The 26,487-nt window shown below is 49.4% G+C and overlaps 2 protein-coding genes across 5 annotated transcripts in view; both read right to left on the bottom strand.

Moving 5' to 3' along the window:
- Positions 1–4,468, bottom strand: part of LOC130523359 (uncharacterized) — a 38,368-nt gene extending 33,900 nt beyond the window's left edge. For 2 of the 4 annotated variants that reach the window (XR_008949872.1, XR_008949873.1), the window contains exon 1: positions 3,886–4,080. Coding sequence is in view for 2 of the 4 variants with exons in the window: in XM_057028604.1 (XP_056884584.1) it covers positions 4,130–4,468 (339 nt within the window). In the remaining 2 variants the exon portion in view is untranslated. Of the gene's footprint in view, positions 1–3,885; positions 4,081–4,129 lie in introns of those variants that run through there. The other 2 variants (XM_057028604.1, XM_057028605.1) reach the window with 2 other exon arrangements.
- Positions 4,469–4,661: 193 nt separating this feature from the next.
- Positions 4,662–25,927, bottom strand: serpinh2 (serine (or cysteine) peptidase inhibitor, clade H, member 2). Its single transcript, XM_057028606.1, is given in 7 exon segments — positions 4,662–5,821; positions 12,693–12,925; positions 13,302–13,380; positions 16,138–16,154; positions 16,501–17,126; positions 17,817–17,958; positions 25,642–25,927. Coding segments are annotated over 7 exon segments (1,509 nt in total). The 5' UTR covers positions 25,748–25,927; the 3' UTR covers positions 4,662–5,515.
- Between the last annotated feature and the right edge of the window lie 560 nt (positions 25,928–26,487).

Here is a 26,487-nt window from a genome sequence, read left to right as displayed (position 1 = left end):
CAAAAACCCCCACTGCCGTGATGAAAGGGGAGGCGTGTTTATTAATTCCTGCGGGTCTCTTTAGAAGCAGCTCGCTCGGTATTCAGGGACATCATTACTAAAATCTACAAAAGCTCTTATCGCTCGTAACGCTAGCGTGGACGCGCGCCTGGCCCCGCTGACGAGGCTCGACAGCTATCTCTGCTTCCCATCTGCGGGCTCCTGGGGCAGAGTGGGCAGTCCCGCCTCTCTACACTGTCGCTTTTTGACATTTTCATTAGTCGGGATGAAAACCCAACATGTCAGAGCGGCTGGATGAGTTTTGGACGGAGCCTGGCCGCAGCCGCCTCCAAACATTATTCCGACGTTTCTATTTCCTCCATCAAAATGTTTGCTACTCGAACCCGCTCGCAGGAATCAAGCGAGCCCCCCCCGGGATTTTCAATGTCAGAACATTCATTATAGGGCTCAATGGGGCACAACTCTTTCATTAAGGGCTCCATAACACATGTCTCGCTGGGGTTTAGTCATTATCTTTTGGTGCAGCTACATCTGGTGGAGAGGGGGGAATGAGTGGTCCTGGGAGGGCGCCGTCGGCTCCAGCTGGTGGAGGTGGAATAACGCACCTTCATCTCCTGTCCTTCGGCCAAACGGCCAAAAAGGAGCGTTTGAGGAGCGTTTATTCGGCGTAGCCACCCCCATTTTGGTTTTTCTTTAAACAAAAACGTCCAATGAAACAAAGAATATCAGAGCTGGAAGCAGACATGAGGGTGACTGAGCAGATCTTTAAACTTGAAAGCAGCTGGTCCCTGAACTACCCACACACACACACACACACACAAACATCCACAGTCACACACACACACACACCTCTGTGAGCATGATTAGAGCTGTATGAGATTAGTGGCCAGTGTTTAAACAGTTAGACAGGAATGCATAAACACACACACACACACACACACACACACACACACACACACACACACACACACACACACACACACGCAGCAGAGAGTGTGTAGGAGTGGACGCATGCAGAGAAAACACCATCAGCGGGTTCCCAGTGGGGGGGTTTAACGCTACTCTTTCATCTGATGAGCGCAGCGTCTGAGCAGCTTCATTAGGTGGTAAAATCTGATCCTGCTTCTCCAGGTTTCTAACTAATTTCAGAGTTGTCGTGCCGACGCTTCCCTACATCTGGGGACAGCTACGTGCTACACCTGAACCACAAAAGCTAACAATAGGCAGATTTGAGGTGTCGGCATCACATCACCTCAGCATTTATACACCCCCCCTTCCCATGTTGCTGATTTGAACAAAGAAGGATAAATAATAGCTGTTTTTTTATTTATATATTTGGATGAACCCATCCTGTAGCAATTTAATAAGCCGCGCAACAGGATGATTTTCCTCCCACGTCCGAGAACTTCTTCTAATTCCCCGTGTTGATGTGACAACCTGCTGCTATTCAGAATGAGCTCCGAAATTAATCCCTAAAGCAGCGTTTCAAGCGGCGTCGCCATCTCTGCTGGCACACCGTTAGCTTGGCGATAGCCTGGATCGCGGCGGGTGTGTTTGGGAGGTTGCTTTTTTCCCCAGAGTGGAAGCGGTTAATATTCATGTTCACTCCCAGCACTCCGAGGGGGACGGAACGCCAGCCTAACATGACTGGACCGGGCTGGAGGTTCCTGTTCAAAGTCTTTCCTGCCATGCAGAACTCAGTCAGGAGAATCCAGCCATCGACTCTTTAATCCTGACAAAGTTTCCATTCACAGCAGGATGACTCCTGGTCCCTGAAACCGATCCAGCACCTTTTCTTGTCTCCGAAACTCGACATTCATCTTTAATCTCAAGGCACAAAGACAAACGGCTGCCCTACATATATGCCGCCATATCTAAACAACAGAGTTTGGAGACCTTGGAAAAGCAATTACAATGTGAAGGACACCAATTTTCATAATTACAGCTGCTTTGGTTAATAATCCCTCCAGTCTCTCCTCCCTCTCTTCATTACTGTCCCGCAGTCTCGACTCGAGAGTTTCTCCAAATTTTGTTATTAAAAAGAAAATATAAACTCCTATTGGGTGGGAGGGGAAGTCACTCTTAAGGGAATCACTCTATTAAACACTTTCTATAATTATAGGTGAAAGGGAGAGTTTGCACGTGCAAAGGTGTGAAAAAATATAAATAGCGATCGTTTATTTTTAGCAATTTACAAAATGCAAAGTGGGCGAACCAAAGACAAATGACATCATCAATCTATAGTGCTCCGACCCTTCGCTTCCCAACCAGCAGCCATTCTTAGAGGCACGTCAAGAGTCAGGAAACTTGGTATCTTTGATACGCGTCCGACACAAAACGCACCATAAACAAAGGAGGCGCAGCGGTTGCCCGCGGAAACAGGGCAGAAGATTAAAACAAAACAAAAAACCACATTTAGCTTGTTTCCTTTGAAATGGGAAGATGTCCAGCAGCGCCATCAGCTCAGAGTCTGGCCAGACGTGGTCACACCTCCATCGTGGAAGCAAGGCCAAGCCACTCAACATCGGAACTGGGGTGCAGAAAAATAGCATTATTATCATTATTATCGTGGTACTGTAGTGTCATCACTGTGGTTATTTCGGAAGATCCGGTTTGAATCTTCCTGAATCCGAACATGAGCAGCAGGTGTCGTTCCTCCTCAGCTCATGTCAGACTTCCTGCTCCCCTCTCCCCCACTAACTCGTACTGGGATTGACGTCTGGGTCCTGTGGGGAGCACCATGAATAATTTGTGCACCAAAAGTGCTGTGGGCAGGTAGACAATTCCGAGACAAAAGTAATAAAATGGTGAAGTCAACAGCTTCATGAACTATTTATCTTTCTGGGAGCCGAGATATAGTCTTCCGCTCCGGCCGCCCAGCGCGTCAAAGCCCACAGCGGTCCGGACTTTATTGAAACTTTGATTCAGTTTTTCAAAGTTGTCACTTTCTAAAGAGCGTGTGCAATAAAGGAGACGGGTTATTGAGGAGAACCCAGGGAAGGGAGGGAGGAAAATACAAGAAAGTTCTACTGGAAAGAGAAGAAAGGGGCAGCGAAATCAATCTGCGCCTTGTGATCCGACGTCGAAGGACGCATAAAAGTTGACATTGATCAATAACATTAATATGGGCTGCAGCAGAGGCTCCTCCAGGCAGATGGAGCCCGCAGTGGTGAGGAAGGCCACGTAGGGGGACTTTATCCTCTAAAAGCTTGGTAGTGATCCCTGAGTGATCCCAGGCCTCAGTTATAGGGTTAGTGGTCGCTGTCTTTTGGAATTAGGAAGCAAAAACATTCAAAACAAAGACTTGTAGGCCAGGTCGAACCACTTCAGAGACAAACCAGGAATAATAACGAGCTGGAGCGGGAAGATGCTCCTGCAGCATCTTTTCATTGTAGTTTCAAACGACGTGAAAAGGGAAGAAAATCAATCAAAACAGTGTTAGCAGAGTTGAATATAACTGAATGTAACGGTGATTTAAAGGTCCACAAGGCTTCAGAGGGCAGAGGAAAGTGCTTAAAGTCCACATTACATAAATGACGGTCTAATCTAACTGCGACAGGCTGTTCGGAACGTTTAGTTGAACGACGCATTAACACACATTACATTTCTATTGGTATTCATATTAAAGACGTAGTTCGCTTAATCTGTAGCCTAATTGGTGTTTCCTAAAGCTGACAGTCTGAAAACAGCTCGTAATTCGGCTAAAAGTCATTTACTTGTTTAACTTAATGAGTCCACGCTGCGGGGCGGTTAATTAGGCCGACGACGAAAACGTCATAACCACGGAGGAAACCTTAACACGTCAACAAGCTTTCTTTTCTTAAAAAATAAAAGGTTAAAGCAGTTAATATAAAAATATCTTTAAACAAACAGCAGTGGACTTACCTTGGACGTTCTACTTTATTTACGTTTAATTGTGCAACCGGAAGTCAGCCTAAATTACTTCCGGTATTAATTTCTCTCTCCCCCCAGCGACGGAAGCGAGCGAGGGCAGGATTATCATTTAACATCATTTATAGGATGGAAAATTGTCATCTTGACCTTTGAAATGAGGTTAACTTGAGAGTAATTGAATTAAAAGAGCCGCCACCTCCCTCAGTGGGTCATTCTGCGTGTGAGGGAGTCTTACCTTTTCTCCGCAGGTGACTTGAGCCCCGGCTCCACGTGTTTTTCTGCATGTTTTGAAGTGAATGAAATGTGAAGGTGGGTCAGCGGGGAGCTGCGGCGGGATTGATTTGCTCTCAGCGGACAGCCTGGGATCCATCATGGCTCCGTCTGAACTGAGCTGCCGGGTTCGGTGGGACCGGAGTGCCCCTGCAACAGTGCCCTTTCCAAGCCTCCGCTGCACGCCCCGCTGGAGGGAGGTCACTGTAGGAGGTCCAACACGTGGGTAACCATGGTAACGCACACGCACAGGCAGACCTCTCAGCAGGGCTAAATTAGGAACAGAGCCACGTGACACAGTCATTTTACAGTCCTTATTTTTATTTTACGATAAATGGTGTTTTGTGTGAACAGAAGCAGCCCGGTGCAGCACGCATTTATTGAAACGTTTATAGAAAAAAAACCCATCAAATATTCAAAAATGCTTGTCGACGAGAATCATGAATGAACATTTGCACTTTAAAACACTCGCTCGTGAGTGAAGAAACGCGAGGTCAGGCCTTTAAATCTACTTTATTATATAAATGCAGTATTATATAAATACTGTGAGCAAATGTTGGACAGATACAAACACTAACTACATTTAAAAAAGCACAATAAGATACGTGGCATTCGTCCATGATTCACTTCTGTGCTCTGGGAAAAAAAAAAATCAATAGCTCTTTGAATAGTCGTAATCACCTTAAATATTAAGTTGGCACTTTTAAGTCAAGCCGTGTCAGTCGCATTTGTTCCCAGTGGCGTGCCGGTGTCATCGATCCCGGCTGGTATTAAGGGATTAAAAGGTTCCCCCGTCCTCTCTGTGTTGTTGACAAGCGTTGTGAGTCATTACAGCCATTAGCATAAAGCTGGCTCATCAATAAGCACTTGGCTGATCCATCAGTCTTCCACAGATACGGCCCAGGGGACCCTGCCAACGCCAAAAAGCTGCCTCGTGGGCACCCTTGATCTGTCGGTCACCTGGAGAACACCCACCCACCCCCCCACCCACCCACAGGACTCAAGTGTTAGAGCGAGGCTGATGTTCTTTGCTGCTGTTTGTGTTGACAGCGTGTTGGTGTAGCTAATCTGACTACAGCTTCGTCTGTCTGTCTATGTGAGCGCTCCAAATCTCTCCAGGTTTGGCCTGAATTTGTCGACTCCAGTCAAATATTTCAGCCTTTTTATTTTTCTATTCCGAGTAAGGGTCAGCAGGTGTGTGCGACTGTGTATTTCAGCGTTGGCGTTAGCCAGCGGGAGACTGTGGTCAGCCGGAGCCTGATGGGATCGCGTGCCAGAGAATGACGACGTCTTGACGTTAACGATAGCGTAGCCTTGGTGAGAGGAAGCGTCTCAGGAGTTGAGGAAGGTGTTAGAGTTCGTCGTGGACGGCCTCTCCCTCCACGTGGTCCAGAGCGCCCATCAGCAGCAGAGCGCCGGTGGCGTTGTCACGGACCAAGAAGACGAACGGGTGATCGGCGTAAAACATCTTGGGCTTTTCAATCTCCTCCTCCTCCAGCTGGTCCTCTCCGGGTCCGGCCTGAGCAGCTAGCTCCAGGGAGGTCCACTGGAGGACGGCGCTGAGGTGGAGTTTCCCCTTGGCCTTCCCGGATACTCCTGAGAAATCCGCCACCTTCTGGTCCCAGGCATCAACCAAGCCCAGAGCAGACAGCGGCTCCTACAATGCACACAAAGAGGAAACTTGATTGCTAGCAGGCGAACAGCAATGTTAGCTTGTTTACCATTTATAGCAGGGGAGCAAAGAAACACTTGGAATCATTTATAACAATATAAAGCTGCTAGCTCTCATGCTACGTTGCTATTTTACATGAAAGGTAAAGAAAAGTAGGGATTGTTTCTCTCAAAATGAGGCGGGAGAATCATTGCAACTTAGTCCTGCATCTCGCGGCTGCCAGGACTAAGAGAGGGAGAGAGAGAGGGAGAGAGAGTGTGTGTGAGAGAGGGAGAATGAGGGAGGGAGGGAGAGAGGGTGTGTGTGTGTAGAGAGAGAGAGAGGAGGAGAGAGAGTGTGTGTGAGAGAGAGGGAGAGAGGGGAAGGGAGAGAGGGAGAGGGAGGGAGAGGAAGAGGAGAGAGAGGGAGGGAGAGGGAGGGAGAGGGAGGAGGGAGGAGAGGGAGGGAGAGAGAGGAGAGGAGGAGAGGGAGAGGGAGGGAGAGAGGAGGAGAGGAGAGAGGGAGAGAGAGGAGGGAGGGAGGAGGGAGGGAAGGAGGAGGAGGGGAGGGAGGGGACAGGGAGGGGAGAGAGAAGGAGATGAGGGAGAGAGGTGTGGTTGAGAGGAGAGAGAGAGGGAGGGAGAGAGTGTGTGAGAGAGAGGAGGGAGGAAGAGAAAGTGTGTGAGAGAGAGAGGGAGAGAGGGGGAGAGAGGGAGGAGGAGAGAGGGGGAGAGAACCCAATGATGAGCAGTTTTAGCATCTGAAATACGATGCCTCCCTCCCTCCCACCGCACCTTTGTAAACATAAACACGCCGTCCCAAACTGTCGATCGGCCGGCGTTCTGTGGAGGTTTTCATCACGCTTATTTACAATCTGGGCCAGAGCCGGAGCTGGGATGGAGGCTGACAGCTGCCCTTGTTGCAGGTTGGCAGAACAAAGTGGGCGACGGTCAGGGAGGGGATGAAAGGAGGAAGCGGACGATGAATAATTTAAGCGTGAAGCCCCGTGACCTCGGCACCTTCGTCTTCCCTGTGATATGAATTCCTTGGAAAGCCGCGGTGTTGACAGGTAGTTTATCCTCCACTGGGGGGGGGCCACTGGCGGTGACAGGCTTCTCAGGGGGCCGGGCGAGAGCGCGGGTGTGCATCGGGCCGTGGCTGGCAGAAGTAAGGAGTCGGGGAGCGGCGGCGGCGGGTGAACCTTGTGTTCGGCGGCGGGAACGAGCATGTTGGAAGCGTTCCTGGAAACATCTGCGGCTACGGCGTGTTCGGCTCCATCCAGCTCCTAAAGCCGCGTCGGGGGGCGACCCTTTTGCACGTGTGGCGCAGGCGAGCGCGCCGTGCTACGCTAACCTGGACCCCGCCCTGGGCAGACGCCTCCCGTCCTCCGTGTCTCCCACGCTGCCTCCCGCCCTGATGCGCCGCTATTGTCCTCATCTATTATTCCTCCACTGGCGACCGCTACATCACTGTCTGGCTCTGCCATCGCTCTGAATCCCCCCCCCCCCCCCCACCTTCCCTCATCCTTCTCTGCTCAGACAGGCCGCCTCACCCGGGCGCACGTCTCCTCCGTGGACTCCTCGGATGATCTGGATGATCCGAGACAGATGTGCGCGGGCTCCTGTGCTCTGAACTCACGCAGGCCTCTCAGGAACCAGCTTCCGTGGCCACCGGAGGCGCAGGTGCATCTCCACAGCTCTTCTTTGAGAAGGTTATTGTCACGGGAGGAGAGAGGAGAGCGGAGCCTTTGGATTCTCCGAGCACCGCGGCCGTGTGGTAATGCATTATATGTGGAGATAAACCTCTGGGAGGTGCTCTTTGGCTGCCCTTTATCTCCGAGGCGCCGCGTGAATGCTAGATGGAAAGGCGCCGGGAAGAGGGCTGATACCTCCCAGATGGAAGCGGCCGTCCTCCCGTGTGCGAGCGGCAGCCACAGGCGGCATCAGCTGGTGGGTTCTGCGTGGTCGGCCTGAGCTCGGCGTGAAGCCCCGGCTAGCAAGCCTTACGCATCGCGCTACTTCAGCATGACGGGTGAGCCCACGGAGTTGGGAGGGGTTTCCAGTGGTGGTGGGCACGTTATGGCTAAATCTGGGGGGGGGGGGGGGGTCGTTGGTGCTGATCGTATGTGTCAGAGGGGGCTAAATAAGCAGGGAGCTGATGGGAAAACAAGTTAAGTTGCTTTTATGTCGGCTGCAGGGATTAAAACTGGAAACTATTTGGACGTCGGCTGCCCACCGTGACTCCTGCCCCGTCCAGATGTTTTTTATCTCGCCAGTCAAAGGGGAGCGCGTGCAGCCGCTTCACATGATGGAATCTAATATTGCACCGGCTGTGCAGGCAGAATAGGGAACTTTCAATTGCATTAGGAATCACTTTTAGATCTGTGATGCGCTTATTTAAAAATGCAATGCAGGAAAGACAAATTTCCCCCAGCAGTCGCGCTATTAAGGAGATTCTTTTCTCTCTAAAGTAACCGGCGAGTTTACCCCCCCTCCCCAAAAAACCCCCCCGAAACAGACATCAATCACAAAGAATGAGCGCGGTGCTTAGTTTGGGAAGAAAAAGGCAGAGAAACGGGGGGACAGCACTCAATCTGGGGTAGCTAAAAGCCTGTTTACACTAAAAGCCTTGATGCCATTTAAAAGCACTATTCACCAAATATGTGATGATTCACTCATCCTTTTAGACGCTTACTGCCGTTACAAGGCACGCGTTTGCACCTCGGCCGCGTTTGGAAACAGCGGGAAGAACAAAAACGTCGCCTGGCGGTCATTACACAACCCTTTAACAGGAAGATTAAACACATTTGCGTTCATTGAAACTGTATCCTGATTGGCTGCCCGTGAAATATATCCCAGGAGTTGGAAAATGTGGCAAGTACGCAGGTAAAACAGAGCAAGTACGCAGGTAAAACAAAGCAAGTACGCAGGTAAAACAGAGCAAGTACGCAGGTAAAACAGAGCAAGTACGAAGGTAAAAGAGAGCAAGTACACAGGTAAAAGAGAGCAAGTACGCAGGTAAAACAGAGCAAGTACGCAGGTAAAACAGAGCAAGTACGAAGGTAAAAGAGAGCAAGTACACAGGTAAAACAGAGCAAGTACGCAGGTAAAACAGGCAAGTACGCAGGTAAAAGAGAGTAAGTACGCAGGTAAAAGAGAGCAAGTACGAAGGTAAAACAGAGCAAGTACGCAGGTAAAACAGAGCAAGTACGCAGGTAAAAGAGAGCAAGTACGCAGGTAAAAGAGAGCAAGTACGAAGGTAAAACAGAGCAAGTACGCAGGTAAAACAGAGCAAGTACGCAGGTAAAAGAGAGCAAGTACGCAGGTAAAAGAGAGCAAGTACGCAGGTAAAAGAGAGCAAGTACGCAGGTAAAAGAGAGCAAGTACGAAGGTAAAAGAGAGTAAGTACGCAGGTAAAACAGGGCAAGTACGAAGGTAAAACAGGGCAAGTATGAAGGTAAAACAGGGCAAGTACGAAGGTAAAAGAGAGCAAGTACGCAGGTAAAACAGAGCAAGTACGCAGGTAAAACAGAGCAAGTACGCAGGTAAAAGAGAGCAAGTACGCAGGTAAAACAGGGCAAGTACGCAGGTAAAACAGAGCAAGTACGCAGGTAAAACACCGAGTTTCCAGAACTTTTATTACCCAGGTAAAGATTCCTGGCAATAACATTTTCTGGGCACAAACAGATGAAACAAACAAACAAACATTCTGCAAACTGCTGATGTGTAAATGGATCCCGTCTGTCCATGTCGGACAGAAACAGGCTGGATCTAATGGGATCCCATGGATAGGTCTACACTCCGTTCCCCTTCGGCTCCCCACTGAGATCTGCCAAATGTTTCTGCTAAGCTGTTAGCACTTTTAGCGGCTCTTTACAGGCTGGGTTCTGCTAAGTTCAATGCCGCCTTTATCGTCCTGCGTGGGTGGTTTCAAGTGCGCTGCATGTGGCTGTGATCTGGCTTCATTTCATTTGATGCAACCCTCTCTTTCAGTCCGCTCTCCAGGCTTCAAAGCCACTCCATCCTTCCATTGAGTCCCATCAGGGGAACGGCTCTCGGGATCTTATTTACGTGAGCTTTTACCTGCTCCTCGTGGTCAATACGCCCCTGCTTCTCATTCACACGCGTCGCCGTTGAGTCCCTGGGGCGAGCTCCACACAAATGAAACGGGAGAAAAAGGAGCCGCAGCTTTATCTTTTACAAGATACTCAACTAAATGCTACAAAACACATGTGAGAAATCCATTTTGAGCGAGGCTGTGTTAAAACCGCCGTCCCCGGGTGCCGTATACTGCCGAGTGCGCTCTTGTAAATATTTGATGACCTTTTGACCTCATTAGCTGTGACTGAGTGAGCTCTCCTGTGCACGTCCATGCGTCTTACTCACAGACTGGAGGTAGAGCTGGGATGGAGCTCGGGCTAAAGCCATTATTGTGAGCGAGCGTGTGGCCAGGCTAGCGCCCCCTGGGGTCGGCTTCTCCTGTGACCCCGGGGCCATGCTTCTGCATGTCTGACTACAGTCGCTGTCCTTTACCGGACGAGGACGCCACAAATAGGGAAATGTGAAGGAAGGGAAAAAGCCAGAGTTCAGCGACTATTTATAGCTCCCCGTGACGCTTCCCACCTTGTCCCCAAGGCATCGCTGACTCCCCCACACACACACACGCACACACACACACATTCTCCTCCACCTCTCCTCTTCACTTGGCTGCTGAACGTCACTCCTATTTAGGTCAGCGGAGCCAAGGTGATGCTGAGTGAACGCCGACAAAAAGGAACTAGATCCCTGGAACTGATAGAGAATAAACGGGTGCCTGAACGTGACAAAGCTGGGTTTTTGGCTCACACACACACACACACCACACACACACACACACACACACGAGCACAGACATTCTGCAGACTGACATACGAGATGACAGTAAACAGTTTTAATGCGCAAGGATGAGCAATTATTGGACTGACCCGAATGGAAAAATGAAGCCGTGGACAGAAGGGTTTGACGGACAGTCAAAATGAGTCAGCAGTGGGTTTGCTCAGAGCTCTGTAATCATTTCTCAAATGCACTTCCTTTTTCTTCAGAGAGCAAACTCAAAGGGACAAGTCATGAAGAAAACAAGAGGTTAAAACTTTTAAGTGCTCGTCCACAGCTAGCTTATATAATCAGAAAAAAGCAGCGCGTCTCTCTTCTTCCCCTGGTAAACTGTGTCGGGGGTTGTAGCTGCGCGTTATGACCCCCCCAGAGTGTCCTGACAATGTAACGTCAGAGCCTTGCTCAGCAGGGCACGACTCGGAGAGGGAAGCATGGCAGCGCGGCTCTTTGGAGACATTGGTGCGACTAGGACCAGGCAGCTTTGGAGATCATCAGTCAGCGAGGAGGTTAAGGGGTTACCATTAAGACAATATGGTCTGTGATCACAGCCGGGGTGCCAAGACGCTGGGAAATGGGTTTTTTACAGCGTGTCATCTGTATCTGTCAGGTTCAGCTAAACTCCCCCCCCCCTTCCCGCTTGTATGGTCCTGGTCGTTTAACCACAACAGCTGCATCCCTGGCACCTACGTCTCTGACGCCATGCTGTCTGTTCACGTATCTGTAGGGTCACAAGAGCTAAAATGCTAAAGAAGAACAGCAAAGGGATCCACTTAAACGTGCTCCAGTGTATGAGGCCACAGCGAGCCGGCCACAGACCCCGCTGGCTGGTAATTATCACTCTACCCAGCATGATAAATGTATTTTGGCCACCAGCCTCCGTGCGCGCGCCCTAGCATCAGGTGCTACCGTGTCTGCCTCTTTGTTGTTGCTCCCCTGATGTTAGCAGATGTTAGAAGAAATGGAGGCTAGCAGCTGTGCTGTGACACGACCTGCGTGCTCCGACAAAGGTAACCCTGACGGAAGGTGCTGAACCCCACAGAGAGCCCGCAGGACACACACATCAGGCTGCTGTTAGCATGCTAGCAGTCAAGGTGAGGCCGCTGGTTGAAGACCTTTAGCCTAATGCGCTGTACAGCTGGAGGCCAGACGCCTCAACGTTGGAGGGGTACTGACTGCAGGTTGGGGGAACCAGCTTCACCAGATTGCTGGAGAAAAGGGGCACAGCAACATCGTGCACGACAGATGGAGGACGAGGAAGAATAACTTTCATAACGAGACACAAAACAACAGGAGCAAAATGAAAAGTGAGGAAGAGGAGGCAGCCCAGAGCACGGAACAAAGGAGAAAGAGACGCAGATAAAACAAAGAACGCCATTTAAAAAGACAAAGAAACAATCGGAGTGATGAATGACTTTCTCGCAGATATGAAAAAGCCCGTGGAGAGAACAAAGACGTATGTCTGCTGGACGTCAGTGAAAGAGAAACAATTATCCAACTGTGTTTATACATGTGTTTTGTACAAAACTGATTCAAATATTTAAAAAAAACCCTCGAGAAGTTAAGGAATGCACTTATCCAAGGATATTTTAAAGACGGCCTGTGATCCCACGAGCATTTTAGTCTAATCAAAAGAGGGAAAAAGGAGCAGACAACATTTCAGAGCAGACGTGCAGGCAAATGCATGATTCATGCCACAAAACACAACTAAAAAGGCCTTTTATTTTCAACTGTTATTAGTTTTGGTCTATAAATAATGACGACCAATTTGATCTCATCCCAATAAGCTAATCTCCTTATGGCTTTGTTATTGATTCAACTCTAACGTCAGGAACGTTGAGTTTGTCCTTCATGCTACACATTAAATCATTCTTTATTAACCTTCTGCTGTGTTCTTACCATAAACTTCCTGAATACTTCACAATAACCCCCCCCATTTAAATCCATTATACAGCACTCACCTTTCAGAAACACCTAACTGAATAAATCTCAGAGGCTTCGGCACCCACCTGCAGGCTGAGGGCGCTGCTGATGTTGGCTTTAGGTAAGGAGATGCTTATGCTGGACATGCTGCTCTTCTCCAGCCACTTGGACACCAGCTGGACGGTCAGGAGCTTGTCCAACCTGGCCAGATCCTCCACGTGGAACGGCAGCAGGAGCACCATGCTGGCCTTGCCTCCCCACAGAGGGGCTTCCAGGACCTGCACCATGTTCTGGATGTCTTCGTGGAAACGGTACAAACCTCAAAGGCAGAAGAAAAGCAGGAGAATGTGTTCCAGTTCTGCCCGTGTGAGAGATGGGATGTTCCCCCAGACTTAAATATGTGCCTAAAATCCCAAATAATGTGAAAGCAACCTGTGAAGCGCAGGGAATATTCTTATTTGTGAATCGGAAATGACATGGTAAAATATTTAGCGGAATGCATTTTACTGTCTGAGCAGAAATCCATTGTATCTTGTTGAGGTTCCAGGATGCCCCATAAAATATGGAGAGAGTGTTAAATTAATCACAAAGTACAGAATGATAAATGGGAGGGGAGCAGATTGGACCTACAGATGTTCAAAGAGCTAAAACGCCGTTGTGCTGCGTTTATGTGCTGTTGTTTCCCCCCACCTTACCTGCTCGGTGCATCATCATTATTTTGGTGTATTTCTTCCCCAAGAAGGTGCGGAGATCAGAGCTCCCCTCGCCGAACTCCTCTCCCACAGACCTGGAGCCGAACAAAGGGGGGGGGGGTTCTTTAGAGTAGCAAAACACTGGGATGGAGCAAAGCACCAAATGATGGACAGAGGTGAAACGTGGACACTGGGTTAATGACTCCCATTTTCCTTGAATCATCAATAAATGGGGCCAAATTGAGCATACGCAGGTACGAGGAGCACGCTGAGGTTAGTTGAAGGCTTCAGTCAGGCGGGGGGACGCGGGCAGAGGGTGGGGTCATCACATTATTGCCCCGGCTTTATTACATTCTTTGTGCTTGTCGCCAGGGTTCGCTAAGGGCGGCGGCTAATAATTACTTTCATCATTGATTAATCGTCTGAAAAGATCACCGCAATCATGACACGATGCTCAGGTGCAGGAAGGCCAAATTAAACGTTTCGTTTGCCCTTTCATGGGCTTGGCGGCGGCGTAAAATACTTCAACTGGAGGAAATCTGTGACGAAGACTAGCATGGTTGCTGTTTTTGACCCCCAAAGAATGTCAGAAAAGGGAGACAAAGAGGTGAAGGGAGACTAATGGGACAGTTTCATTGTTTCTTTTGACCTTTGACCTGTCTGAGGCGTCTTCAGCCTCCACTTTCAAGAAGCTAATGCTAAATATTCTTCAACTTTTGAAGAGGAGCACACATTCAAGTCAACACCCCAGTTTAGCTTGTTAGCGGTAATTAGCATTGAGGGGTTTTTTCCCCGGGTTTTGAGCCAGTAAGAAGAAGATCGTCTCAGATTTTGACGTGATAAAAGTACCTGCGGGACCCTCGGCTATCAGCAATTATCCCGTCATGAATCTACGTGCCAGATTTCGCGGCACGCTGTGCGGTCGTTTACACGTCGAGTCAGAAACAATAAAGCCAGGAAGCGGCGAAAACTGCGCGGAAGCCTCAGGAATCCGCTGTCCTGATGCTTCCAACAGATGTCAGGCTTTATAAGAAAGAGCCGGGCGGGTGGCTGGATCTGGAAATTCCACCGCAAATTCATCCAAGCCTTGTTAAGACATTAGCCGATGAGTGATAGAGCGAAGCCACCCTGGAGTTAGGGGGCTCGCGTGCCTGCTGAGCACAGGTCAAACCTGATGACGGCTCTCCGACGCTGACGAAAAGAGAGCTTTTCAAATCTGGTGTCCTGTTTAAAACGCCAACAGACTGAGAAAGGAATCTAATCAGCCCGAGACACATCGATGCAGCCTGTAAATTCAAGTGCAGGAGAATCAATAAGGCTGAGGGACTTCCTCTCCCCGGCTGACTACCGTTATTAGCTGGAGCTATTATCAAAAGGTTAAATATTCAGGACGCCTTTCGCTCTGACTGGCTTCCCCGTCTGATCTGCTCCTCACGATCCCACTTTTTCTCGTCTAGTTCCAGAGTTTGTTTGTGGAAAACGGGCAACAAAGGCTGAATTCATGAAGTGGTGTGGACTGGAGCTCCTGAGGTGGGCTTCACTTCCCTCTGCTGTGTCTGTCAATCTTCGGGTCTCTCCACAGGCCGGCCCTCCCTCTCTCTCCCAGCTTGTTGCTCCCCTTTCTGCCTTTCCATCACGTCTCTTTGTCTCCTCTCCCACCCAGAAATGGCTCTCAGCGCCACATGTTCTGTCATTGTCTCCACCACGAGCTGCTTTCGCCGCTAATTGCCCCGACCTCCCCCTTTTCTTTGAGTGCCCGAAGAAAGAAGGATCTTTAATAATTTCCCCCTTCAATAATGAACCAAACAGCTAATGACACAATAAACAAAAGAGGACAGGGAAGCAAACAAAGAGAGCCTCCTCCTTCTGAAGCCAAAGCACTGACCTTGGAAGCACCGAGAGCACAAAAACAAGACCCAACGTACTGACCGGGTTTGAATTATGAATCAAAACTAAAGAAATCCAATTTTCCCTGATCTAATTTGAGCGTCGCATCTGCGCTATAATCTCATTTGTATACTTTTCCCGCAAAATTAATGAAGCCAACGATGAGGGTCGGTACACAGAGAAACTAATTAGGTAATGAAGTCAAAACATCAAACAAAGAAAATTAATTGAATTGCTTATCAATGTATAGTCTGTCGGGGAAAGTTATTCTCAAAAGCCGGCCTCTCCGTTGGCAACCCGGGTGTTTTTTTGGGGTTTTTTTTCCAATTCGGCAGCCTCTCCTGCTTTGCACCGAAGGAAAAAAAGAATACCTGCAGGAGGAAACAGAAGCAGCTGAAGGCAGATAAGGACCTGAACGGGAGGCTTGTGGGGAGGAGGAGAAAGAGGGGAGATAAGACAGCTGATAAACAATTGAAAAAGCACAAAAACAGGGACAAAAAGCACAAGTGGAAACATAAAAATGTATTTACGCGCCGTCCTTTCTGCAACCAAAAGGGAGATTTTACATCTTCTTCGACACCATTGTGGGCTGGGGACCGGAGAGAGAGAGATGGCCGCGATTACCTTCCACAAAAGCTCCTCGGCCCTGATGAGCTAACGCCTACTTTTAACAACACGGCACCCTTTAAGAGCCTAAATATGAAGAGTGCGGTGTTTAAAAGCAACGCTCGGCTTCACAGGAGGAATGACTGGACGGGTTTTTGGACGGTTCCGTCACAGATGGGGCTCCGAACTGACTCGCTTCCACCGGCGTGGCAGAGAGCAGCGCTGAGCCAAGCTGCGTCTGCTCTCCAAGCACAGATGTTAGGCACGACGCTGAGGGACAAGAGCCTGGACACTTGTTACTTAATTATTCAAGATGACGCCTCGCCCCCACCGATGGAAGATGGACCCGCTCCCAGGATCATCCTTTATGTGCTGTGTCCCAGCAGGGGTCCACTGCACGCGTGGTGTAATGGGCAAACGGGCACGGAGGCGGCGAGGACGGGCCGCGCGATGGAGCGCACTAATAATCCAAACCCTCGATTCACGTCGATATCCAACGACCCTGAGATTACGTGATACGCCGGCTCGTTCGACATTATTCCGCTGCTCCGGTATGCGTCGCTAGGCAGCTCATTACGCCGCGAGGTCGCTCGCTAATGAAATAAGTTGGCAACGGCGTTGCCTCATTTCAGATCTTTATTAACGCATTGAATAAATAATTGCATGTTTACTCGTCACTTTAGGCCTCATCGTTCCGCGTTTTACTCACCTTTGAAGCTGAAAGCGTTGGCGAGGATCAGGGACCCAGCCTTGGCCTGGATTTCGGCTGCTAAAGGAGCCGCGTCCAGGCCACCCAGGGCCGCTTTAGCCCAGCTACGGAGACGTTTTAGGTCAGCCTTTGAATCTCCTTTTCCCAGCGGCTGATGCTGCAATCCAAACCTCGCTTGGCTGTCCTTCACAAATGCCTGGCTGACCTGAGGAGCCTCTTTGGAAAAGAGAGCAGTGGACGCGTGCGCGTGGAAACTGGTGCCATTGGATTTGCCGAGGCTCTTCAGCGACTCGGAGAGCAGCTCCGCTCCGGCTTTGGCGGAGGATGAAGCCTTGAGGAGGTCTTGGAACTGGCTGGCGCTGGCGCCCGCCGATCCTCCGCCCAGCGCTCCCAGTGAGGAGGCCGCTAGTAGAGGGGAGAAGAGGGTGTTCGCTGAGCGGGAGTCGGAACGCAGGGCCTGGTACAGGCGCAGACCCAGGGCCCAGCTGGGGTCACCCAGAGGAGGAGGCGGCAGGTGTGGTGAAGAGGCAGAACTCTTCTCGGATGAATCGGCAGTGCTTCTTTGCACCGGGGCGAGAGGCAGAAAGAGGAGGATGTAAACAGGAAGCCTGGGCAGCATGGCAGCTCTGGAGGAAGGCAACAGAAATGAAAAAGACGATGTCACAGAATGCTGGAGTGGTTTCCTGCTAGTTTGGCTAATGCTAAAGCTTGCAGACCTCATTGTGGTCGTGTCACAGCTGCAACAGTGGCGCAAACTGCCATGTTTTGCCTTGATACGCGTCACCAAGACAGCACATGACGCTGCTTTGATCCTAAATTGGATTTCATGTCCATTATAACCCTATATAACAGGCTAAAGCATTTGACCGAGGGCGCTGCGTGTTAACGATGGAGGGTGGGGGCTGCAGAAACGTATTCCTGGATTAAGCTCAACTTAATAGGCAGAGAGCCTCGGAACAGTGCGTGTGCGTGCCCACGCTGTTTTGCAGCGTGTTTTCGGGTAAAGTAATATCAACAGTGCCGAAGGGTTCCTGCTCCTGCAGCGCCGCAACACTAAACTTGATTCTGCAAATTCCTCCCCACTTGTCAGCACGGTTATTATCTCGCCAGCTGCGCAGGAAAACCGAGAGCAACAATTAACTCTGATGAAGTTAAGGGGGGGAACAAGGAGATATTTTCCGTCGGGGAAATAAAGCGCTTCCGACGATGCACCGACAAAACTAGTTGAAGTCAGCCCGGTGACGCCGCGAGTCTCCACCGCGCTAATCCTCAACGATAGACCAGCGTTTTTCGGTTCAATTTCACCGTGAACTTGCCTGGGTTGGTCTCCGTCCCCCGCTCTGTCCCGTCGGCAGTGTTCTCCGGAGGAAGTGGGGCTGAGCCGGGGTTCAGACGTGGCAGTTGTCAGAGGAAGTTCAGCGTTTCCCGGGACACTTTTCCCGAAACTTCCATGTACGTCTGCGGCCACATCACAGACGGGGGAGGAAAGTGCGCAATAACTCAACTAAATGGACTTTAAATCATTCATAATCTCATTAAATGTGTAATAACAAATCAATGGACAAAATGAGTGACGCGTTTTTGTAATAAACACAGTCGGTAGCACATTTGTAGCAAGTATAGAGAAGAAAAAAATAAAGAATATAGCGAAGAAAGCAGAGAAGAAGAAAACAGAATATAGCGAAGAAAACAGAAGAAAATATAGACTATGGCGAAGAAAGCAGAGAAGAAGAAAATAGGGGAAAACAATTTAAACCTCGGAGGGGAATCACTTATGTTGTGGCTATAGCACGCAATATACGTGCACTTTACATGAAAACACACTAAATAATCATCTTGGGAGAGGTGTCAGGCTAAGGTGCTTCGCTGCTTTGCTCAAGGGCACCGAGGAATACTAAGCAAACACCGTGGAGCCTATAGTCTCTTATTCTGTGTGTGGGATTGTAGGAATTGTTCTGCCATTTGTTTAAGAAAAGGGGAAAAAAAGTCAGTCGCTTAAATGATTCTCCACAGCCTGAAAAGAAGGCTTTTGTGGGGTTTTTGGATAATCGGGTCTGTTGTTCGCGGATAGCTGTCGGGGAGTTGTAGTTCCCCGAGCCTTTCGTGAGGGGGCGCTAATGGTCTTCTCATCGACCCCGCGCTCGGCGACCCTGAGAGGCTGCAGCATGCAGACTGAAGGCCTCAACCAAATCCGACATGCAGCCCTCCCAGCGGACGGGATTAGGACACGGAGCCAGCAGGAAGATGAGCTTTAGCCCGAGGAAATCCAGCCGAGGAGTTTTGTTTCTTTTTAGTCATGGGTTTTTATTAAACCTGCCAGCATGGATGAGTGTTTTAACATTAGTTATGGTGTTTAATGTTGCCTTTAAGAAGGAAATTAAATTTATAGGTTGCCTCCAACAGTCTCCTCTCATCCGCTTTTTTGTTGTTGTTGTCTAATGGCCTTAGGTGGCACCTTTACAATGAGACTCAGTTGTGATTTTTGCAACATGTCCGGGTTTTTTTTAATGACTCCTGAACAAGGAAAGGGATCTGACCCCCTCTAGTTGAGGATTATAATCATGCCTGGCTGTCTGACCTTGCCTCCCTCGCCTGGTGGATTACAGAAACAAGGCAGCAATCTTCAGGCAAAGACGCCAACTGCTTATTTCACTCCCGACATGCGATGAATCGCATGAAAAAAATAAAAAAAATAGGCCACATGGACACGTTGCTATAAAAGTAGGGCAGAACCACGCAAACTTGTATTATGTCTGACCCCTCCAAATGTCCTTGTTCTATTTTCTCCTGCCTAAAACACCCCCCCACGCACACACACACACACACACACACACACACACACACACACACACACACACACCGGGGCAAGGCGAACCGAGCAGATAACTTGTAACTTGTGGCTCTGGGACAAGGATTATTGGCCAAACCGAAGGATAGAAAATGGTCATATAAGATTCTAATCGATAAATGTAGCGATAGGCTAAGAAGGCTAAAGAAGGATCAGAGAAGGATATGGAGGGAGATAACAGCTCTGGACCACCAATGCTCAGCAATCAGGCCAAACATGACAGCTTGTAGACCCAACCAATTATTTACCACAGCTAAATCAATAGAGCTCTCCCCGAAAGATAACCATCAGCAGCACTATCTGAAACGCCTTCGCAGCAGCGGCGAAAATGCACCCTGAGCACTCAACGCGCCGCCACTCCGGCTGCGTCTTGTTCAGAGAAACACCTTTTCCTTGCCGACGGTTTCAGCAAGTTCTCAGAAATACAACGCGTTGGAGTGAATTATTCCCGGCGCCGAAGAGTCGTCTTCCCATCGGCAGGTCGGGTCACGTCGGGCCAATTGCAGGTGGGCCGACTCCCTCCTGAGCGCACGATGAGAAGAAGCACATCACCAGCGAGGTGTCAACCCCTCGCCGGAGGAGCCCCCCCCCCGCCCCCGGCGACACGTCCTGGCCGAATCGTGGCCGGTCTTGCCGGTAATGAACGGCGACGCGTTGGGGCCCGGACTCCCAGAGGAGAGGACGGTGGAGCACCCTGGGACCGGGCTGCCCTCCGACCACAGACCACCACCTCCTTCACAGCTCCAGAGGTCGTCGTCTTAAGCGACTGATGTCATGTTTCCCCCTCGGATTGTCCATTTATCCGAGCGTTAGCCGTCGCTCTTGGCTGGGGTTAGACCCCGCGGCTCAAGGGCTCAGCAACAGAATCACCGCAGCACAAAGGAGGCGGCTGTGGTCGCCGCCGCCTGGCCTGGAGCGCTCCAGTCACAGTCTGTTTCACACACTCATCACTCCATTTCATATAATTCCCCTTTTTTCCCATTTGATTTTCTCAGGATGAGATGGTTCTTTTCGTGCTTCCTCACTCTGCAACCTTGTGAACCTGTAATAAACACTTACTTTTGTACAGGTCAGAAGCTCCACTTTTCATGAAATATGTTCATTTTCTCACCATTTTATGCTTTTTACAGCGATGGAAGTCTAAAAGAGGAGAAACTTCTAAAACAGGACCTTATCAGCAACCAACCAATAGTGGATGATCCATGGAAAACTCAAGTGCTCCCCTTTCAGCTCCAACCTCATCTTTCTCACTTTCTGTCCTCTTGTCTTCCTTCAATCAGCCTCTCCCTCCCTCCAAAGCTCCCGGGCTTCGTCCCCCTCGCTCCGATGACGTCCAAATTTCTCCCCATTCGTCAGTGTCTGCCAGACTTTGGCGTCCGTACAGAACAAACAGCCTGAAACATGCGAGCTCCTGTTCGCCTCGACTCTGGTGCGCCTGTCTGTCATCGGCTCTGGCCCAGTTTCAGCTGGTACGGAGCTGGGTCAGATGCTGGAGAGGCCCGGGGGAGGGTCCTGTTGGTTTATATCAAGTTCATTTGTTGTTGTAGTTGGTTTTTTTAGGCTGTCTGGACGAGCTGTAAAACTATAGCTAGCATATATACAAAGGCATTAGCCACAGACAGAGTTGGAGCTAATAATACGCCAATGTGACTCTTTTAGCAACAAGTAACACTGAAAAAACAAGTTTGCTAATGCTATTACATTTGTAATTTGTGTAGTGTGGGGGGGTATTTTTATATTTTAGTAAAAATGGGGACTTTTTCTGGTCACAATGATCGTGAAAACCTCACTGGGAAAAGCAAACGTGTTTATAGAGAGCGAACCGAGCAAACGTGTCTTTTTTCTCCTCAGTGACAGCAGAGGTGGCTAAAACATGACCTCTAACATCCACAGCTCACTCAATCATGTCACATGAGTGCGTCGCGGTGCGTCTGCGTGCGGTGGGGTTTTTCTTTTCTTTTTTTTTTTACTTTCGTGACTTTCGTCCTTGTGTTTGATACAATTTTCCCTCTTTACCCGCCGTGGCTCCCAAGAAAGTGACCAAAATGGATTGAGGGCAGCGACTGGAGCCGGAGATAGAGCTCACTGCTGAGCAGGAGGCTGGGATTTGACTGGTTGACCTTGCACGTCATTATGGGACGTCGGCGCCGACCATTAGCATTGCAAGGAGGCCATTAAGAAATCTGATGTAGCAAAGGGAGCTTCCATAATGATGAAATTACACTCTCACGCATGAATTAAAGGGAGTTCTATTGATTTCTGTATGTTAAATTATGGTTAAACTGTATTTAATAGTTCTAAAATGAAGTTTTATTTGCTGCGGGAACAGTTTATTTAGAGAAACCACCTGCAGTGATCTAAAAATATTTGGGTAGAGGTTTTATTGGGGATGGGGGGGGGGGGGTGTCCTCTAACCGGGATGTTTCATCCTCTCCCTCTGAATGTAGGGCGAACATTTATGAGGCAACAGGAGGCATGGCTGGACAGATGGGAAGAAGGGAATATGTGTCTTTAATCGATGTGGTGGGGGCGGAAGCAGGGTCGGGTGGCGGCGGCGTGGGGGGGGGGTTGAGTGTGTCGAACAGTGCCAAAATCACAGGCACATCTGCTGTTCATCTCCAGCGTTCCCACTAAGCTGTAAATGTTTCCTGCCACCCTGTAAAGAGGACCGAGCTGCCACGACAGGCTGGCGTGCGTTACACAAACGTCTCCCTCTTCTTTTTTTCATTACCTTTCCATAAATTACCCAAAAGAGCTACGAAAGAAAAGGGTGCACATTCTGGAGGCAAGCATCCACGCAACCAGGCAAATAAGAGCCTTTTAAAGTGCGCAGTGACTCAGCCGGGGAGGAAAATGCCAAGCGCCCACACGAGTACACAGCTGCTCCGCTCCGCAGGAATTTAATATTGCTCTTTACGCTGCCCCGAGTCGCTGCCACGCACCTGTGACTCACGCGGCGTTCGAACCGACGCGCGCGAAAGCTAGCCGCCGCGCTAACGGCCTTAGCCGCACACGCAGACACGCGCGACTTCCGTCCTCCGGCGGCGAGTCCGCCAGGAGCCAGCTGGTGCTGTCATGTCTGATCGGCTGGGACAGAGACCGAGGAGGACAAAGGAGGAAGGAGGGAGGCATTCTGGGAAAACGGCTACAGCGGGAAGCATTAGCGGGATTTCGGAAAGTGCAACAAACCCCGACAATTCATTACACTGTCTCTCTTGGCCGACCTGGGAGCCCCCCGCCCCCCCGGCCCCATTTGTGTAAACCACACACAAATGCTCGAGTGACCCCCAGTTTTGGGGGTTTTACACTCGATCTGAAATAACACACCCGTCAGGCCGGTGATGGATGATGACTTGGCTTTTTTCACTTTTAGGGGAAGGTTATTTTAATGAATTTACAAAAAAATATGCTTTTCAGCAGCGCCAGAGATGAATTAAGATGCCGGTGATCAAGACAGATCACCGAGCAATCACTCCGCAAACTCATTTCTCTTAAAGAAAACACGCACTCTAAAGCCCCCCCCCCCAAAAAAAAACAATGTAGCAAAGCCTGGCTCTTCTTGATCGCGTCAAATTAAGAATAATTTTATTTTTCCCACGACAGAATGAAGTGTTGCACCCAGAGCGCTGGATAAGGTCACATTTGAGATAAATGCATCGAGTTGAGATCCTTTATTTTCAAAGAGCTATTGATGATTTCTCTCCAGGTCCCAGGGAGACATGGACATATCGACTGTCCATGGGTCAAGACTTAATGAGTTTCCGTGGCTACTTTGTTAAGAGATAAGTGCGACTTGTTAAATAAAGTGGCCAGTAAAGGACTTTAGATCCATTCTGGAAGAAACGCATCATTCCAGTTGGTGTGACGTTTTAGGGTTCCATGTTTACAGGTGTACGTGTCAACAAGACAGTAAACACCTTCCAAAAAGCTTCACACAACATGGGGAATAACTGTTCCCTTAGCCGTTGCTTTGGTTTTAAAGGAAGCTTTTATTTTTAGCTCTTCCCCACTTGTTCCTCCCTCATGTGGGTCGGGTCCTCCCCCAGAGGTGGGTCGCCAGGACCTCCGCTGGCCCAAACAGACTCAGAAGAGGTTGTTTTTTTTCATTTTTTTTGTACATTTGTCACTAAAATGATCCCCCACAGTCTGTTCTCTTCGTGTCCTATTATATCCACTTGGTTGGCCTGTTTCCAGCATTGAATTTTCGATCCAGTCATTTTCCAGCTAGCTTGTGTTGTCAGGTTCTGTAAAATCTGCCTGAGCCCTTCTGAAGCAACAGTTGTCTGCGGCGCCATGGCCGGCTAGGTCTTACGCTGAGCGCAACATGCACACACCCGTGATTGGATAAGCACTCATGCGCACTAACCCCAGAGGCCTGTTAGCTAGCAACAGCTATCGCTGTATTAAAACCTGTGCCAGAAACAAGCGCGGCTCTCAGCATTAGCCTCCCTGTCCACAGAAGAGCAGCACACCTACAGCGGAGCCATTGAAGTCTTCCTGAAATAGGAGGATGATTTGTTTTCAGGAGGCCGTGTTGGTGGGCGCGAGCATTTCATTTTTAATGCTCTTGTCACTTTATTTTGTTAGTATTTGACGTCTGTCACAGCTGCGCCAGCATGTCTAATTGATTTGCTGTTGCACATTCTCAAAAACAAATTCTTGGTTTACTTGAAATGAAAATGCTGTTTTTTGGACATTAAACTCACAGAACGCACTTTTGACTACTGACAGAATTATGGTTGATCAATCTCTTAAACTGGAGTTTTGACAGTATCGGTGGTCTTAGTTTCCTACTAAATACGAGCGTATTGATTTTAAATGGTGCGGAAGTTAAGCGTTGCTCCACAAGCCTAGATTAAGGTGATTGTTGTTATTATGAGGTGTATTGATTAATGTAGGACGTCACTGAGACTAGCATCAACTAGAGGCTACCACCAGCACAATCTTCCACAAATATTATTTTTACCATAATAGCGCCCAGCAGAATTTGAAAAAAAAAGAGCTATCACTGTGATATTAAAACAGCTTTTGTTTACCTCAATATTCAAGTTAAAGCTCATATGCTAATCCAATTTTTTTTATCATGTAGGGGGAAATGGGTCGCACACGCAACGGGATGTTTACAAGCATCCCAAAATGACACCGGCCTCTTAAAATGCAAATGTCCTCTGCAAACTTTTAAAGTTTTAATCCAAAAAGAATGACTGCCCCTGTAATTATAGTCCAACTCTTATCACAATCACTGTCTGTTTTAATCACGGCCAGACACGTCTGCCAGTCTTCCCAGAACAGACAGAATCGCTCTTTTTTCCCCTCCTAAAGCAGCCCTGAAGAAGAATATTAACACGCTCACTTTAGCATTAGCGCAGAATGCCCAGATATCTGAAGAGGAAATCGTGCGGCGCTCCCAATCACAGTCGGGGGACATCCTGAGAGACGAGCGTCCAGGAAGAGCATATTAGAGCTACCCTTACCTATGTTTTATTCACAGCCTCGCCATTGCATATATACATATTTATAGAGGTAGCTGCATTTTCACAGACATTCTATAGAGATCCTCGAGGAGGAATTCACACACACACACACACACACACACACACACACACATGCAGAGAAGTTCAGCCTGTCCCCCGGGGACCAAGCTGTCATTTGGGTTCCCGTATCCAAAGGAGCGTACACAGGGAGGTATTGTGTGTGCGCCGTTCTGACTGACTGATAGATGATGGCTGCGGGGTTGCTCGTCATCTTGTGGGTGTCGGCGGGATGAATAGACGGAGGAGGAACGGGTGGAAAACCTGAAGGCAGGCAGGGGTGAGATGGAGTAAGGCAGCCAGTCGGCCAGGCTGCTGCTCGGCCTGATGGGAAAACGGTTGGGCCGGGCGCGCTGATGGATGGAGGAAACTGGGATAATGTGGGAAAGGGGGGCAGAGAGGGCGCGGGGTCAACGTGAGGGATCTGAATAACTGAGACCTCAATGGACGCTGCTTTATTAATCATTCTTCCAAGTGGCGGCTGTGACCTACCGCCAGTGGGGGCGGGAGGGCTACGGTGCTATGGTAACACACGTGAACATACATTGAGTTAGCAACGGAGGAGATGAGTCATGGCGCAGGAATGAAAGATGAGGTGTGTGAGCCGGAGGACTGGGAACAAGTTTTTAAAAAATGGGGTAAGAGGAGCTGCTCGGGTGTGTGGATGTCCTCCTAAAATCTGGAGGTTGTTAGCTTAAGGTATAGCTGCAGCACGAACGCTAACGCAGCCCCGCGCCCCAAAGCTGTCCTGCACGCACTCACCTTTCTGATCGCCGCTGCCCCAAATGTCAAAGGTCAAGTGGTGACAACCTCCCGTCGATGCCAGACGACGACCGCTCACCCGTCGCCAGATTTTTGAGAGTGACATTTGCCTCCGCGGCTCACGTGACCAGATGGTTCTTTCAGATCAACGCAGGCTTCAAACTTCAAAGGATCTTTATGGATCCGTCGGTGCCCGAGCCCACGTGCGCGCCCGGCCCTCCATTTGCAGTTCAATCAGCCGGTTCTGACCTTTAGTCCGTAGCCCCACTCTGGCCCGCTGCTTTCTCTGAAGAAGTAGAAAGACAGCAATTAAATAACAAAGACATTTAATGACATTTAGCTGAAGTGTCCAGAGCAGTCGGGGGGAGAAATGAGACCATGGATTATTTTATTTGCTTTCACCAAAATGATATTCATTTCAGAGAGGATTTCAAGCGTTCCCACTAAAGCGAGGGCGTCCTGTCCAGTCTGCTGCTCAGACAACCGTCCAAAAAGTGGACCCCCGTATGGAGCCCGACCTCACACCAAGTCGCCAAAGAGCCACGCGGTCGTCGGAATGGTGAGGAATATCTTTGGCCCTAACCTTAAAAGTTGCATTTGTGTCCTTACTTGTCAGGATCAGTGCAACATGAAAGCCACATATGGCCCAAAAGTCCCTGAGAGATTCCTTTTGGGTCGGAAACTGGCAGCGGCTCCCGGTTCTTTCACAACACTACACTGGTCATAGCTGTCAGGTGACTGCTGGGATCGGCTCCGGCTCCCTCGTGACCCTAATTAGGCATAAGCGGTGGTTAACCAAAAAGTGGCTGGCTAGATATCTGCCTGCGCAGATATAAAGGTCACATC

Source organism: Takifugu flavidus, chromosome 3, assembly GCF_003711565.1.
Source record: "Takifugu flavidus isolate HTHZ2018 chromosome 3, ASM371156v2, whole genome shotgun sequence".
In the NCBI taxonomy this organism is placed as follows: Eukaryota; Metazoa; Chordata; class Actinopteri; order Tetraodontiformes; family Tetraodontidae; genus Takifugu; species Takifugu flavidus.
Note: the sequence above shows the minus strand (reverse complement) of the source record. Positions and strands in the feature narration are given on the sequence as shown.